The sequence below is a fragment of the Crotalus tigris genome, unplaced genomic scaffold (assembly GCF_016545835.1).
Source record: "Crotalus tigris isolate CLP2741 ecotype Arizona unplaced genomic scaffold, ASM1654583v1 scf7180000019298.7629538967:1458412, whole genome shotgun sequence".
NCBI lineage: Eukaryota > Metazoa > Chordata > Lepidosauria > Squamata > Viperidae > Crotalus > Crotalus tigris.
The window spans coordinates 603,884-619,944 of record NW_024097474.1 but is presented as its reverse complement, the minus strand read 5'-3'; the positions used below and the strand labels follow the sequence as shown (position 1 = coordinate 619,944).

The window sequence follows — 16,061 nt, the reverse complement described above, 5'->3', positions numbered from 1 at the left end:
ATAAAATAGATTCATAAGCATAACCATAACCATAGGTGCCACTTGTTCATTCCCCCCAAGCTGTATCCACTCTCCCTAATACCTTCCCTACTTCCCTCCTCTTTCTCTCCTCCCCTCCTACTCTCTTCCCCTCCCCTTCTCCTCTTACCATCCTACTTCCTCCCTTCACCTTCCACCCCTCTCATCCCTCTCAAAGCGTAGGGGAAATGCACCTCTCCATAAACTACCATATCTATATTATCCTATTCTACCTATTTACCCACCCACTCACCCACCCACCCACCCCTCAACCCCCCCCCTCACTTCCCAGAGCAGAGTACAGGGTTATTAATAACAAAATTATACAATACAAAAAAAGAAGAAGAAAAAAGAAAAAAGGAAAGAAAAAAAAATCATACTTAGCCCCTTAACTCCCCTTAAATTACATCATCACAAACAAATCTCTTATACAAGATTTACTATAAAATTTACTCATAAAATAAATGAAACTTTATAGTCGACCTTTTCTTAATCGGTGGAGATAAGGTACTTTTATGGGTTTTTTTTTTTAAAAAAAATAATTAATATTGAAAGGCTGCGTTTTCCCCAGAGTGATACTGATATGAGCAATAGCAACAGCATTTAGAGCTTGACGGGACACTCTGGGCAGTTTACAGTGTAGATTACAGTGTTTCTCAACCTTGACCATTTTAAGGCATGTGGACTTCAACTCCCAGAATTCCACAGCCAGCAATGCTGGCTGTGGAATTCTGGGAGTTGAAGTCCACATGCCTTAAAATGGTCAAGGTTGAGAAACATTGGTGTAGAAGCATGCCTCGCAGGTTATTCCCCCAAGAGTCTGGGTCCTCGTTTTACTGACCTCGGAAGGGTGGAAGGCTGAGTCAACCTTGAGCCTTGCCGGGACCGAACCCCAAAACTGTGGGCAGAGTTTGCCTACCATACAGGGAGTCCTCGACTTAACACCAGTTCATTTAGTGGCCGTTCGAAGTGACGACGGCCCTGAATAAGGGGACATGTGACTGTTTTTCTACTCTGTTGATTGAAACTATTACCAAAATGCATTGTTTATAATAATGATAATGATAATATTATAATAATAATAGTTATAATAATAATAATAAAGTTGGAAGGGACCTTGGAGGAATAGAATAGAATAGAATAGAATAGAATAGAATAGAATAGAATAGAATAGAATAGAATAGAATAGAATAGAATAGAAAATAGAATAGAATAGAATAGAATAGAATAGAATAGAATAAGAGAGAATAGAATAGAATTACAGAATAGAAATAGAAATAGGAATAGAATAGAATTACAGAATAGAATAGAATTACAGAATAGAAATAGGATAGGATAGGATAGGATAGGATAGGATAGAATAGACAGAGTTGGAAGGTTCCTTGGAGGTCATCTAGTCCAACCCCCTGCTCAGGCAGGAAACCCTAGACCATTTTGGACAAATGGCTGTCCAGTCTCTTCTTAAAAACTTCCAGTTTTGGAGCATTCACTGCTTCTGGAGGCAGGTGGTTCCTCTGGTTAATTGTTCTAAATATCAGGAAATTGCTCCTTATTTCCAGGTTGCTTCTCTCCTTCCATCTGTTGCTTCTTGTCCTGCCTTCAGGTGCATTTTCATACTAGTTTGGTGGCGCTGCCGCCGTGCTTCATTCAGTCTTCTGGAAGCAAAGCCCGTTTAAAGCAAACCAAAGACTTAATGGGAAACCTCGTCTCCAGACGTCCTCTGTGGAGTAAAAGCCTCCCCTCTTCAGGAGATGCCTTGGCAGTTCTCAGCGGGCGAACCCGTCCACCTGTTAAATGTGACGCCTTCTCTTCTTGTATATTCGCAGCCCCTCGTACTGCACCAGGACAGCAGCATTCTGGATGCTCAAAACCTCCGCTTGGAAAGAAGGACTTTATTTCGGTAAGATAATAATAATAATAACAACAACAGCAACAACAACAACAAGACCCCAGACTTAACAATTGTCGATAAGAAAGACAAAAAAGTCTGGATAGTGGACGTGGCAGTGCCTGGAGACAGCAGAATAGAAGAGAAAGAACTGGAGAAGATAACAAAATACAAAGACCTACAAATAGAAATAGAAAGACTGTGGCAAAAGCAAGCAAGGGTAGTACCAATAGTCATAGGCTCCTTGGGTGCAATCCCAAAACAACTGGAGCACCACTTGAACACCATTGGCATTGACAAATTCGCTATTAGTCAATTGCAAAAGGCGGCCTTACTAGGAACTGCTTCCATCCTGCGACGATATCTGTAATACCATCAAACATCCACATCTGCCTATCCCAGGTCCTGGGTAAGGACTCGATAGGTAGACAAAATGCCAAATCCAGTCTGAACATCTGGCTGACTGTGCGATGATCCATAATAATAATAATAATAATAAAATTTTAAATAATTATTATTAATAGCATTTTATAATGGAAATTATTTAGTTTATTTACAGTTATTATGGTTCTTTATAATAATTGTTTTAAAATGGATTTGTTTATAATATTATGATATTAAGGTTTAAAGGGAGTTAAGGGTTAAGTATGAATTTAGTTATTGTATGCTTTGTTAAATTTAATTAGATTTTGTTTAATATGTTTGTAATAACCCTGTACTTGGCTCTGGGAAGTGGGGGGGGGTTAGGGGGGTTGTGGGTTTAAAATTTTTTTGTTAATTGTCAATAAAACTTTTTCAATAAAAAAAATAAAATAAATAAATAAAGCCACAATGGCAACTGTGAACAGTACGATCACAGCCGCCAGGAACTACACCTGTTGGACATAAATACACCGAATGCAAAGAAAAAAAGGATATGGTGGTCAGTTTTCTTAGCGTCCCACTTTGTCAAAGAGACGGTGGGACGAAGCCGAGTTCCGAGTGGCTCTCGGTAGCAAATATTCACTCGGTTTGTCTCTCCCGTTTTAGGCTCGACCTCGTCCCTATAAACCGGTCGGTTGGTTTAAAGGCTAAACCCACCAAGCCGGTCACAGAGGTTCTGCGTCCGGTCGTTGCGAAATATGGACTGAATCTTAATAACCTTGTGCCAAGACTAGTAAGTAATTCGTTAAACTAAAATAGTTTTGGTTTTGGTTTTTTTAGCTTCATTGCACGGTGTTTTCTTTATGATAAATAAAACGGTCTTACCTCATTCCTTATTAAAAGACACACTACTCTCGCCCAAAGTAATGGGATTATAAAGCAGTTTCATACTGAGTTCCTTTATCTCTACATGTATGTTTTCTAGAATTCCAGGTAAGTGTAAGTTTTATTTCTTCATTTGGTTAGAATAGAAAATGAATAGAATAGAATATGGAAAGAATAGAATAGAATAGAATAGAATAGAATAGAATAGAATAGAATAGAATAGAATAGAATAGAATAGAATAGAATAGAATTACAGAATACAATAGAATTACAGAATACAATAGAATTACAGGATAGAATAGAATAGAATAGAATTACAGGATAGAATAGAATTACAGGGTAGAATTAGAGTAGAGTAGAGTAGAACAGAATAGAATAGAATAAGGAATAAATAGAGTAGAATAGATAGAATAGAATAGAATAGAATAGAATAGAATAGAATAGAATAGAATTACAGAATACAATAGAATTACAGGATAGAATAGAATTACAGGATAGAATAGAATTACAGGGTAGAAGTAGAGTAGAATAGAATAGAATTAGAATAGAATAGAATAGAATAGAATAGAATAGAATAGAATAGAATAGAATAGAATAGGAATAGAATAGAATAGAATAGAATAGAATAGGGAATAGAATAGAATAGAATAGAATAGAATAGAATAGAATAGAATAGAATAGAATAGAATAGAATAGAATAACTGTTGGAAGGGACCTTGAAGGTCTTCTAGTCCAACCCCATGCTCAGGCAGAAAACCCTATACTATTTCAGACATTTCTTTTATTCACGTCGATGCCTCCTGAATTTGGGCAGCTGGCAATGCATTGGGCAGTACAGGAACAAAATATACTAGGAAGTAAAACCAAAACGAAGTAGAAACAGAAGAGAAAGAAAGAAGAACAAGATGGCGAAGCTAGCAGGCACCCTCAACCATCCGACGGTCTCTCATCCAGGCAATGGCGGTCCAGGCATCTTGTTGCCCCCCCCCCAGTTGAGGGGACAAACAGGCCTTTATGGCCCTCTGGACGTCTGCAGAGCAGGGGCAAGATGGCTCTCAGGGGGAGCCCCATTCCGGGGGGGCCAAAGAGCCAGGTCCAAATAAAATGACCCTCAAATCAAATAAAGAGGTGCACTTTGGGTTACTTGGATTTGAGTGTCATTTTGGGGGGGGGGGACCTTATTAAAGATCTATAAAGATCCTTTAAGGCAGTGGTTCTCAACCTGTGGGTCGGGACCCCATTTGGGGTCGAACGACCATTTCACGGGGGTCGCCAAACAATGCAGTCCGCCATTTTTTCCCCCTTTTCCTTATCTGTGCTACTCCCTTTTATTCTATTGGCTTTTGAAAGCCAATAGAATAGACTCTCTTGAATAGAGTCTAATTCTATTGGCTTTCAAAAGCCAATAGGAATTGTCCAGGCTGTCTCTGCCCTGCTGAGCCCGCCAAAAGTCCCATTCTGCAAACGGGGCTGCACCAGTTGAGTAGTCCTCGACTTATGACCGGTTGAGTGGTCCTCGACTTACGACCGGTTGGGGGGGGGGTCGCGGCATTAAAAAGGTTGAGAACCACTGCTTTAAGGTAAACAATGCCTCTTTGAAGTTCTTTTTTGAAGAGTTTCATCGGTCGGAACCATGACAATACCATTTTTCTCCCACGGTGCCGAATTGGATGACAGAACGGGGAGCAAGACCCCTTAGACCTCGGGGCCCCCATCTCCAGCCTTGACGGACAGAGGGTGATTCTGGAAGACCGGATTTGTCCAAAGGGGAAAGGTAAGCGGGGCCGAAAGCATCTCGCTGAATCAGTATCATGCGTGACGGATCCCGCCGAATAACACGGCCACCAAATTCTGGATTTAGTCAAAGCTTCCACGTACAGGTAATCCTCGACTTAACGGCCACGACGGAGCAAGCCCCAAATTTCTGTTGTTAAGTGAGGCCTCGGTTAAGTGAGTTTTACGACTTTTCTTGACTCAAGTGCTAAGGGAGTCAGCGGCAGTCATTCAGCTAGTGACCTGGTTGTTAAGTGCATCCGGCTTCCCCATCGATTTTGCTCGTCAGAAGGGGATCAGGTGACCCCGGGGGGGGGGAACATTGCAACTGTCGTAAGTACACGCCAGTTGCCGAGCCTCTGAATTTTGATCACGCGATCCCAGGGATGCCACCCCGGTCGTTAACTGTGAAAAAAAGCTTTGTAACTTGGAACGGTCACTAAACGAACCGTTGTAAAAGCCGAGGACTATCTTCAGAGCTGGTTCCAGGAGGAGCGCCCTGTCGTAGTCCAGATGGGTGGGAACGAGGAGGTGAAAATGACTGTCATGAGGTCCTTAACGTCACTGGTGAATCAGTCGGAGGCGGGCAAAGCCGCCTGCCCGTCGAGCAGTAGCCAGGATCATTCTTGATCATTCCCCCCCCCTTAGATTGTAATCGCATTAGTTAGCAGGAAACATCGGGGTTTTGAAAAAAAGAATTACATTTCTATCGTTCACAGACAAGGGGAAAGGAGCGTCATTAAAACACAGTGCGCCTGTAACTACTAATGCAGGAAACCAGGCACTCACAGTAAGTTTTCTGAAATTATTTTGAAACCCCGGGGATCCCTCCGTTCGACGTGACTTCCCAAGATTAAAAGGGTCTATAGGAGTCCCATGTTTGCTTTGCGCTGCTCTTTTTTAAAAAAAATTATGTTTGTATTCTGTGGCTCGCCTTTTCACCCTTCGCGTGGAACGTCATTGGCTCCTCAAAAGAAAGTTGCACAAAAAAAAAACATCTTAACAGAATACAAGGCTAGCAGAGTTGGAAGGGACCTTGGAGGTCATCTAGCCCAACCCCCTGCTCAGGCAGGAAACCCTATACCGTTTCAGCCAAATGGCTGTCCGGTCTCTTCTTAAAACTAATATTTAACAAAATATTAGCAGCAAACATGGAGGAAATGTTATCGCCAGCCATGATTTTTGTTGTATAGCATCCTTCCTGCTCTCTGCTCGCCTGGGGGGCCAAATCCCGTGTCCATCTCGGCTGTTTGTCCAGAAAAGAGACCCCCCCCCCAGTGACTGCTTAGGAGCCCCACGGTGTGTCAAATCTTGAAAAGATGCCTCTGAATTACGCTCAGCCAGGCAAGCCTCCCTTTTATTTTAATCCTCTAAAAATTTAGCAAGGGGGATTAGTTCAGCTTTGGCCGGATCAGGCATTGTAGTAGGTGAAGGCTGCTGTCAAACTGTGGGATTACGACAATTGTTATTTCTTCGTACTCTCCGTTCGGGTTCATCGGCCAGGCCTCGCGCTGTGGAAGACGCGACTTGACATCCCTGATGGGCAGCATAAAAAGTGGAAAAAGAATGAGAAATTTAGACTTGGCCAAAGTTAGGGCAACAAGACAGCCTGCGATGACCCACCCCTTCCTGCAGACATCTCCCCCCCCCCCCAAACAAATTTGATCCCGGCTACTAGAGGCCTCCGACAGTTGATACCAAATCGTCCTTTGTGTTTTAATGTCAAGATAGGGGGAAAACCTTAAATATTTCGATCCACCAGAGAATTGCTGATTTTGCTCAAAAACGCGTGTAACCTGTTCGCCTTTTTTTTTTCCTGCCATCAATCTAACCCACTCGTTCTCAACCTGTGGGTCGGGACCCCATTTGGGGTCGAACGACCATTTCACGGGGGTCGCCAAACAACGCAGTCCGCCATTTTTTTTCCCCTTTTCCTTAGCTGTGCTACCCCCTTTTATTCTATTGGCTTTTGAAAGCCAATAGAATAGACTCTCTTGAATAGAGTCTAATTCTATTGGCTTTCAAAAGCCAATAGGAATTGTCCAGGCTGTCTCTGCCCTGCTGAGCCCGCCAAAAGTCCCATTCTGCAAACGGTGCTGCACCAGTTGAGTAGTCCTCGACTTACGACCGGTTGAGTAGTCCTCGACTTACGACCGGTTGGGGGGTCGCGGCATTAAAAAGGTTGAGAACCACTGATCTAACCCTTGATTCAAGGCACAGAACTAAAGCACAGGTAATTCTGACCTACCAAAAAGCCTGTGTCCATAATGACTCTTCTTTTAATTTTTTTTTCTTTTTTTACTTCCTGCAAAAAAAATCTTTCCAAGGAGAAAAAGCCAAACACTATTGGAGACCGGGACTAGAGTCCAGTGGTCTTGTTAGCTAACAAAGTCCATCGCCTGTTTTTTTGGCATCCTGGCTTCTTGATCTTCTTCCAAAGTAAACCGTTGATAGCAGTAACAAAACTTTTCCCCTCTTAAAGTCTTCGGCGGGACATTTTTACGCCACGGCTGGAAACGTGGACGTTTTCTGCCCAGCTGTTTGATCAAGCCACCTTCTGAGGTCCCCAGTTAATCTCTCAGCTGGAAGATACGGAAGTTTTCCTGGTTTTTTTAAAAAAATGGTCAGCATTAACAGATCAAAAACTTGAGGGAAAAAGAAAGAGAGAAGAGGGTGTCAAAATTTCTCACTGACACTGTTTTCGCTGCTAAAGCATGGAGTGCTGGCCTTGCCTTTGACCTGGGTCTCAGTGTCTTTGCGAGCTTTTAGGAAGAAAAGCCTGCCGATCACTGTATTACCACATCTTCTTCTTTTTTTTATTATTATAAGGATTTTATTAGTTTTTCTCTTACATACGTGTGTTAATTTTTTCAACCAGCGTGCTGTCTGGATTCAAAAACGCTAATACATAATCAATTCCTAATCCTTGGTTCTTTCCTCTAGCCCGGTGTTTCCCAAACTTGACAATTTTAAGGCATGAGGACTTCAACTCCCAGAATTCCACAGCCAGCAACGCTGGCTGTGGAATTCTGGGAGTTGAAGTCCACATGCCTTAAAATTGTCAAGTTTGGGAAACACTGCTCTAGCCCAGTGGTGGCGAACCTATGGCACGGGTGCCAGAGGTGGCACTCAGAGCCCTCTCTGTGGGCACGCGCACCGTCGCCCCAGTCCTAAGCCTTCAGCTGGCTTTTATAAAACCTTTTCGCTTTAGGCCTCCGCCGCTGTGTGCCAAAAAAAAAAAAAAAAGGTTCAATCAATGAGTCACCCAACAATGCATAAGTGGGTTTGGGGTTGCAGTTTGGGCACTCAGTCTCTAAAACAGCGGTTCTCAACCTGTGGGTCGGGACCCCATTTGGGGTCGAACGACCATTTCACGGGGGTCGCCAAACAACGCAGTCCGCCATTTTTTCCCCCCTTTTCCTTAGCTGTGCTACCTCCCTTTTATTCTATTGGCTTTTGAAAGCCAATAGAAGAGACTCTCTTGAATAGAGTCTAATTCTATTGGCTTTCAAAAGCCAATAGGAATTGTCCAGGCTGTCTCTGCCCTGCTGAGCCCGCCAAAAGTCCCATTCTGCAAACGGGGCTGCACCAGTTGAGTAGTCCTCAACTTACGACCAGTTGAGTAGTCCTCGACTTACGACCGGTTGGGGATCGCAGCATTAAAAAGGTTGAGAACCACTGCTCTGAAAGGTTCGCCATCACTGCTCTAGCCATTTGTAGAATGATTCCCAGATTTGGTAGTGTTCTGTTTCTTCTTTATCTTTAATCTCATAGTTAATCCGTCCATCCCTGCGCATTCCAATATTTTTTTAATTACTTCTTCCTCTGGTGGTAACTCCTTCATTCTTCCAATATTGCACAAAGACGATTCTTGCTGCTGTTACGACGTGTAAAGCCAAATATAAACTTTGTTTATTAGTCTTTTCTGGCATTATACCTAGCAGAAAACATTCAGGTTTAAATTCCACCCATTCCCCCAACATTTTTTTCTAATCAACCATGTGTCTTTTCCCAATAAGGCTTGGCTCTACCACATGTCCACCAAAGATGATAATACGTAACTGAGTTATGTTTACGTTTCCAACATCCATCTGACATATTTTTAAACATTTTTTGCTAATCTTGCGGGTGGCAAGTGCCATCTATAAAACATTTTATATACATTTACTTTATACAAAGTTGACATTGGAAGAAGACCCAGCCGATCTTCACGTTGGGGTGCGGGGAGGGGGTGTGTATTTGCAGAGGGGCCACAAAAACACGGGGGGTGGGGCGGGGGGTGTGGAAAAGGTGGGAGATCCAAGAGTGTCCTGGCCAAAAGTCCTCCTTGGTGGACCCTCCCCGGAGACAGGTTTGGCTGCTGCTCCTCCTTGTGGCTGCTGTTGTCGGTGTAATTCGTGTTCCCTCTGGCTTCCCCCGCAGGGCGAAGGAAGAACGGTAGGAAAGCACAACTCTTTTAAATTAAAAGGAGAGCCTGGCAAGAGCTCCAGAGAAGCCCATCGGGCGCCAAGGGAAGACCGCTTTGCTCAGACTGAAAAAAACACACACCGGCCCTTGAATTTGGAAGAAGCCGAGGGTATGTCACTTTTTAAATATATGCAGTAGCGTGTGTCTTTGTCAACCGTGGTGACCAAGTGGCGTGCATTCTTATCTGTTCCGGCCGTGTGTATTGGCGGTGCAATAAACTTCAACCACTCCGAAGTTACCTTCCTGTGTTGGTGAGAGTGTTTGGGACGAACGCGAAGGGCTTCCCAGCTCAGCCTTTGACTGGCCCTGTGGCTCTTGCGCTCACTCCCTCCGTCTCTAAGTGAGACCTGCCCTGTGCTGAGGCTGGGGAGAAGAGAAGGAGGGGGTGCTTCTGTGATCCACTCCCGGGATACCCCCTGGTGTCATTCTCAGCTTATCCAAGCCTCTTGGTTCCCCAACTCTTCTCTGGAAAGCAGCCCTTAATGACGGCTTTTCTTATCAACCCATACTTGGGTCTAGGACAGGGGTCTTCAAGCTTGGCCCTTTGATGACTTGTGGACTTCAGCTCCCAGAATTCCTCAGTCAGCCATTTTAATGAAACTGCAGGCTTGGATTCAGACTAGAGGTCTTCAAGCTTGGCCCTTTGATGACTTGTGGACTTCAACTCCCAGAATTCCTCAGCCAGGCAAGCGGAGTTGAAGTCCACAAGTCATCAAAGGGCCAAGTTTGAAGACCCCTGGTCTAGGACAACTCACCATTGCCAATTCACCGTGGCCAACTCACTCCAGCCAACTCGCCGCGGGGCAAGAGTTAACGCTATTATCGAAGAAAGGGTGGCGTAGAATCTGTGAAGGAAAGGACGCCAAAGGAGGGGCAAAACTTAAAATGATTTTTAAATTATTTCAAATCATCGAATTGTTGAATTGTCCCATGGTGAGGTGGCTGTGGCGAGGAGCCGTAACACTAGCCCCGCGTCTGTGTCTTTCCTTTTGCATTTTTTTATTCTATTCAATTGGTTCGAATTACAGTAGAATTGCTTAGATTAAAAAGAAAAGCTTCCCGCCCTGCTTTTCAGTTCCTCCCATTTAGGCAAGCTGATTTCTTGACTGCCTTCCATTGTCCACCCCCAAATATCCCCCCTTCCCCCATTTAACGTTCTTTATTGGGGAGGATCCCTCAGGAATACTGGGTGAATGTGTTGACGTCCACAAGCCCTTTAATGGGGACTCCTAGGCCAACCTTTTGCACGGCTTGCTCGCTGTGGGGTTTCCTGCTTTTGAAGGCCTCTTTTAGTACACAAACACCCTCACACCCCCATTTTCAAACCAGCATTTCCCCCCCCCCCCGTAACATTCCTATGACCGAACCACCTTGGAATAAACCAGGCTGAGAGATCACAAAAGGATCTTGCTTAGTGTCTGGATTTGTAGCAGGTTCCCCTGTCCCTACAGACAGCCATGTTGGCACCAGCTGTCTCCTTGGAAGAGTCAGGATCAGACTGGGGGGGGGGCAAAGATACCTAGCTGGCACCCCTGGAATGGGGTGGGGGCTAAGTGGCTCGGTCAGCCTGTCCTTTCGGGTGCAATTTGGAGCTGGGGACCAAAGACCAAAAGGATGATGGTGCCATCTCTGAAGCAAGTCCAGGCTGGTGTGAAGAATCGTGTCCGATGGGACACTTGACGGTTATTAAGGGTGGTGATGTTGCCGCGTTGCTTGCGGCCCTTACAAGGCGTGAATCAACAGAGCACCAGCTAGTATCTTTACACACAAGGTGCTTGAGCACTTGAGTAGGCATTGGCGTGACATTGTTACAACTCTCAACAGTGTAAAACGAGCCACGTCCTCAGTTAGAATCATAGAATCCTGGCGCTGGAAGGGACCTTGCAGAGCTTCCAGTCCAGGGGTGTCAAACTGCCGGCCCGTGGGCCGGACGCATCATCCGCGCCCACCCCATTGCCAGCAATGGCAAAAACGACCCGATAGGTCGCGCGACGTCACGTGACGCCACGAGTTTGACATGTCCGTTCTAATCCAACCCCCGCACAAGTCAGGAGTCCTCATAGCATCCTGGACAAATGGCTGTCCAATCTCTTCTTCAAAATTCAATTGGTGCAATTTAGTCCCTGTTCACTCTGTGCTTCAGAAGACTCTTGATTATGGGAGGGGACCTTGGAGGTCCTCTAGTCCAACCTGCTACCCAAGGCAGGAATCCTCATACTATCCTGGACGAATGGCTGCCTGATCTTTTCTTGGAAGACCTCCACCCACCATTCTGGGAGGCAGGCTCTTCCATTGCTTAATTGCTCTCTCTGTCAGGTGGGTTCCAGAGAGGATCTCTGCTTGAGGAGCTGCCACCCATTAGCAGTGAGGGCATCTGTGCCCCCCAAAAGCAAAGTCATGGCTGCTTTGGATAAAATGGGAGCTGCCCAGAGCTCTCAATTGTCACCTGGCTAACCTTTGGCTGATGCCCAGATGATGATGTTGGTCAACCGGGTACTAAAGATGGTAGGGGACATGACCCCCAGCGCGTCTTCCAATTCCTTGTCCTACACTTCCCTTCCCAAACCACCTTCAGCAGGTAGGTGGAGCTTTCCTGGATCCTTCCCAGAGGGAATCACCATTGGGAAAAGGCTGCTCAGCCGAGACACCTCTTCATGCTTTTCCTTGATCAACGATTGGTGGGGCTGGAAATTAAGAGAGGGCACCCAACACTTTGCTGGCCTACAATACAATACAATAACAGAGTTGGAAGGGACCTTGGAGGTCTTCTAGTCCAACCCCTCTATACCAGGGGTATCAAACTGCTGGCCCGCAGGCCGGATGCGTCATGGCGAAACCGTGCCCACCCCGTTGCCAGCAATGGCAAAAAAGTCACATTGCGTCACGAGACGTTACGTGACGTTGTGAGTTTGACACCCCTGCCCAATACCATTTCAGACAAATGGTTGTCCAGTCTCTTCTTAAAAAGGTCCAGTGTTGCAGCATTCACAACTTCTGGAGGCAGGTTGTTCCACAGGTGGGACAGATCAAGTGCCGGGAAGCATCACTTGTATAGAATCCCCAAACGCAAGGGTTGAAGGGAACCCTGGAGATCCCGTAGCCCACGTTCCTGTCTGGGGCAGGAATCTGTTCCAGCAGCTTCCTCAGTGATGGCCAGCCAGTGAAGGAGAGTCCAAAGCAATCAACTCCATTGCTGGACAGGTTTTTTTTTTTATTACTATTGTTAGGAAAATCAGCCTGAATTACGAACTCCTGTCAAAGCAGACTTTCTTCTCACTTGCCTTCTCCCAAGTCGGCAGCAGCCGCCTGTGCCAGCTCATCATCCCTCGGCCTAAACTGTCCTCGCCGTGTAGGGCGCCGGTTGATTCTAGCGGTGAAGGCGCTGGGCTAGAAACTGGGAGACCAGGGATTCTAGTCCCACCTTGGACACAAAGCCAGCTGGCCTCCTGTCTAAAGAGGGACTAGGATCAGAGAGGCAGGTCTGAGATCCCAGCATGATGCCACATCTGTATCAGAGGCAGTTTTGGACAGCTGGTCCCAGATATCCAAAGAAGACCCTTCCCTCATTGGCCAGCCAGCCAGCCGGCTTGCCAGGTAGGTATTTTTCCCGCCTTTTTAATACTTTGCAAAGGGAAAATTCGAGTTTCACAACTTATCCTGGGCTGCTTCTCTCTGCTTACGGCAGCGCGGATCTGTTGCACAGATCCAGACTGAGGCCAGCTAAACTCTAGATTGTGGACTTCTGTTGTTGCTGTTTTACCACCGATCCTGGATGCGACGATAGGTCATCCTCGACTTAACAACAGTTCATTTAGCGACCGCTAAATGGTCAGGTGATCCAAATTCAGATGCTTGGCAATTGACTCATATTTATGACCGTTGCAGTGTCCCCTTTTCCGACCTTCCGACAAACAAAATCAAGCAACAGCAGCAGCGATCAGGGCGTGGGAAAGTGAGATTAGCAAATCGTTTCTAGGGCTTTTGGGGTGGTGGCTTAATTAAAAATGAAATGGAAAGAACAACAAAAAAGAAATTTTATAAAATGCACCACACACACACACACACATCTAAATTTACTGCAGCTAATTAAACTGGAGAAAGCGGTCAGATTAAAGTGTCCTTTGCGGTTCTTTTCAAAGTGTTTCAAATGCTGCCAGAATCTGGAGTGGCTTGAGTTAATGCAAGCTAAAATGGAAGGTAACTGAAGGATGAATGGAGCTTTGCCTGTGTCCTGAAGGTCACCTGAGTGGTGCAAATGGGTGTGGAGCCTTCTTGGAACTGCTGAAAGGACTGTGATCTACAACACAAATCCTTTCAGCAGTTCCAAGAAGGCTCCACACCCATTTGCACCACTCAGGTGACCCTGAGGACACAGACAAGCCTCCAAGTGGCCTCAACAACTGCCTAAAAAAAAGGCAAATGACCAGCTTTCTGCAAGGAGTATAAATCCTTCCGTTTCCCCACCACCTAGTCAGAGCTGAAGAAGCTTCTGGGATGAGAAGCGAAACGTCTTCAAAGAAAAACAAGAAAGTCCAGTTGCCTCCCGAAAAAGCATCTGTGGGATAATTATGATCTGGATGACGGAGAATCTCCGTAGACACAATGTAGAAAGTTTACAATATTTATGTAGTCTAATATTAGCACAGAATATCACCTGTGGATGATCCTCAGGAATAATTCTTCATGGCTCTTTAAAATGCTGTTGATTGAAAAAGAATTCTGTGTCACAAGAGTTACTGGATAATTAATCAAGTTCTAATCCTAAATTATCTCCCTAGACCAGTGGTGGCGAACCTATGGCACAGGTGCCAGAGGGGGCACTCAGAGCCCTCTCTGTGGGCACGCACGCCGCTGCCCCAGTCCTAGGCCTTCAGCTGGGTTTTATAAAACCTTTTCGCTTTAGGCCTCCGCCACCATGTGCAAAAAAAAAAAGGTTCAATCAATTAGTCAATTTCAACTTCTCGCGGGAAAAAAAAGATCTTGCAAAGTTGGAATTGATTGATTGAACTTTTTAGTCCCACCCAGTCTGCTGTTACCACTGCAGCCACGCCCACCCAATAGGCCACACCCACCCAATGCATAAGTGGGTTTTGGGTTGCAGTTTGGGCACTCGGTCTCTAAAAGGTTCGCCATCACTGCCCTAGGCTCTTTTTAATCTTTATATGGGAGTTATTGTGTTTAAATATAAAAGTTTGTCATGTAGCACTAATCAAATCCCATTGCTTTTACGTGCTGTTAAATGGGTAGCATTTTTCAAAACCAGTGTTTACAAAAAAAAGGCAATTGAACTTGGTTCATTCAAGTCAAGTTGGAATTTGCAATGATCAAATTGCTAAATTTATGCAGCCGTAAGAGGGTTTACCGTCATAATTGGGCTCTAATTCCATAAATCCTTTTGCTTTTGTTCAGTTGCGTATTTTATTTAGCGGCATGATATTTGGCCTAAGTTGTTAATTTGGTTTTCTATAATTTGTTGGAATGAATGAAATCTATTTTCCCCACTGGGAAATGCAGCCACCTGAAAAACAGGTGCACGAAAGTATAAGCTAGTCACACACGCAGGTTTAAAGATGTTCCAAAAAGTATATGATTTATTTAGTTACAATTGTATTCATTTCTACTTATTTTATTGCAGGGGAAATCTACTAGGCATCTACCCCCCTCATTAAAGTTTAGACGACTCAAAGAGTCTTGATATATATGAAATTTATGAAATCACAAGCTTCAGCTCCAAATTCTCACCAAACATTTGGAGCCCTGGTGCTGCTTTCTCCCCCCAGGTTTTTTTTTTTTTTAATGAACCCTTCCGGAGGACGGAGAAATAGAGTAGCAAAGCGCTGAATTCAAAACAGCAGCTGGGTGTGGCGGGATCGTGCAATGCTGACTCTCAACTCTTCTGGGTTTCTTGCATTAGAGTTTTTCGAACTCATCTCCAAAGTCCAGAGTAACCGAGCGGATGACCAACGAGGATTGCTGAGAAAAGAAGATCTGGTTTTGCCCGACTTCCTGCACGTGCCCTCCTGCCCAATCGGCGTTTCCACATCTGCCCCCAAGGAAGCGACAGGCTCCCGCCCAAGAACGCCCCATCCTGACCGCCAGGAGAAATGCAGCGAGGACAGCAGCTGCCCGCCACACCCAAGCGACCCGACGGACGGACAAAGAGGTCCAGAGAAGCCTCTGAGGACGCCCGTGGCCCTCAGCCAGGCGACTGGCGATGGCACCACCGCTGGGACTGCTCCTCGCCCTCCGAATCTGCTTTTGCAGGGCAGCCCGAGGTGGAAAGAAGAGGTGGAGACGGTGGCGGAGGAGAACGTGGTCCTGACAGACCTGACCCTGGTGGCCGAGGGGGACATTGCCAGCCCCAACGGCAGGCTGATCCCCTCCAAGAGGGTCAGTCCCACCGAGGCAAAAGCCACCTCTGAGAAATTCAGGCCAGGTATTCCCAGATGTTGAGTGTCTTGGAAATCATTCCCTGTAATGCTTTTGTTGCGAGCTTGTTACATCTGCTTACAGAACAACAGAGTTGGAAGGGATCTTGGAGGTCTTCTAGTCCAGCCCCCTGCTTAGGCAGGAAACCCCATACCATTTCAGACAAATGGCTGTCCAGTCTCTTCTTAAAAACTTCCAGTGTTGGAGCATTCACAAGTTGTTCCACTGTTTAGCTGTC

At 45.4% G+C, this 16,061-nt stretch overlaps 1 protein-coding gene across 4 annotated transcripts in view; it reads left to right on the top strand.

The window, feature by feature from the left end:
* RGS12 (regulator of G protein signaling 12) overlaps nt 1-16,061 on the top strand; it is a 46,164-nt gene that overhangs the window by 28,696 nt on the left and 1,407 nt on the right. For 2 of the 4 annotated variants that reach the window (XM_039361505.1, XM_039361506.1), the window contains exons 12-17: nt 1,845-1,918; nt 2,936-3,062; nt 4,832-4,928; nt 5,647-5,717; nt 9,350-9,503; nt 15,309-15,830. In XM_039361505.1, the coding sequence (XP_039217439.1) occupies nt 1,845-1,918; nt 2,936-3,062; nt 4,832-4,928; nt 5,647-5,717; nt 9,350-9,503; nt 15,309-15,830 (1,045 nt within the window). Of the gene's footprint in view, nt 1-1,844; nt 1,919-2,935; nt 3,063-4,831; nt 4,929-5,646; nt 5,718-9,349; nt 9,536-15,308; nt 15,831-16,061 lie in introns of those variants that run through there. The other 2 variants (XR_005558886.1, XM_039361507.1) reach the window with 2 other exon arrangements.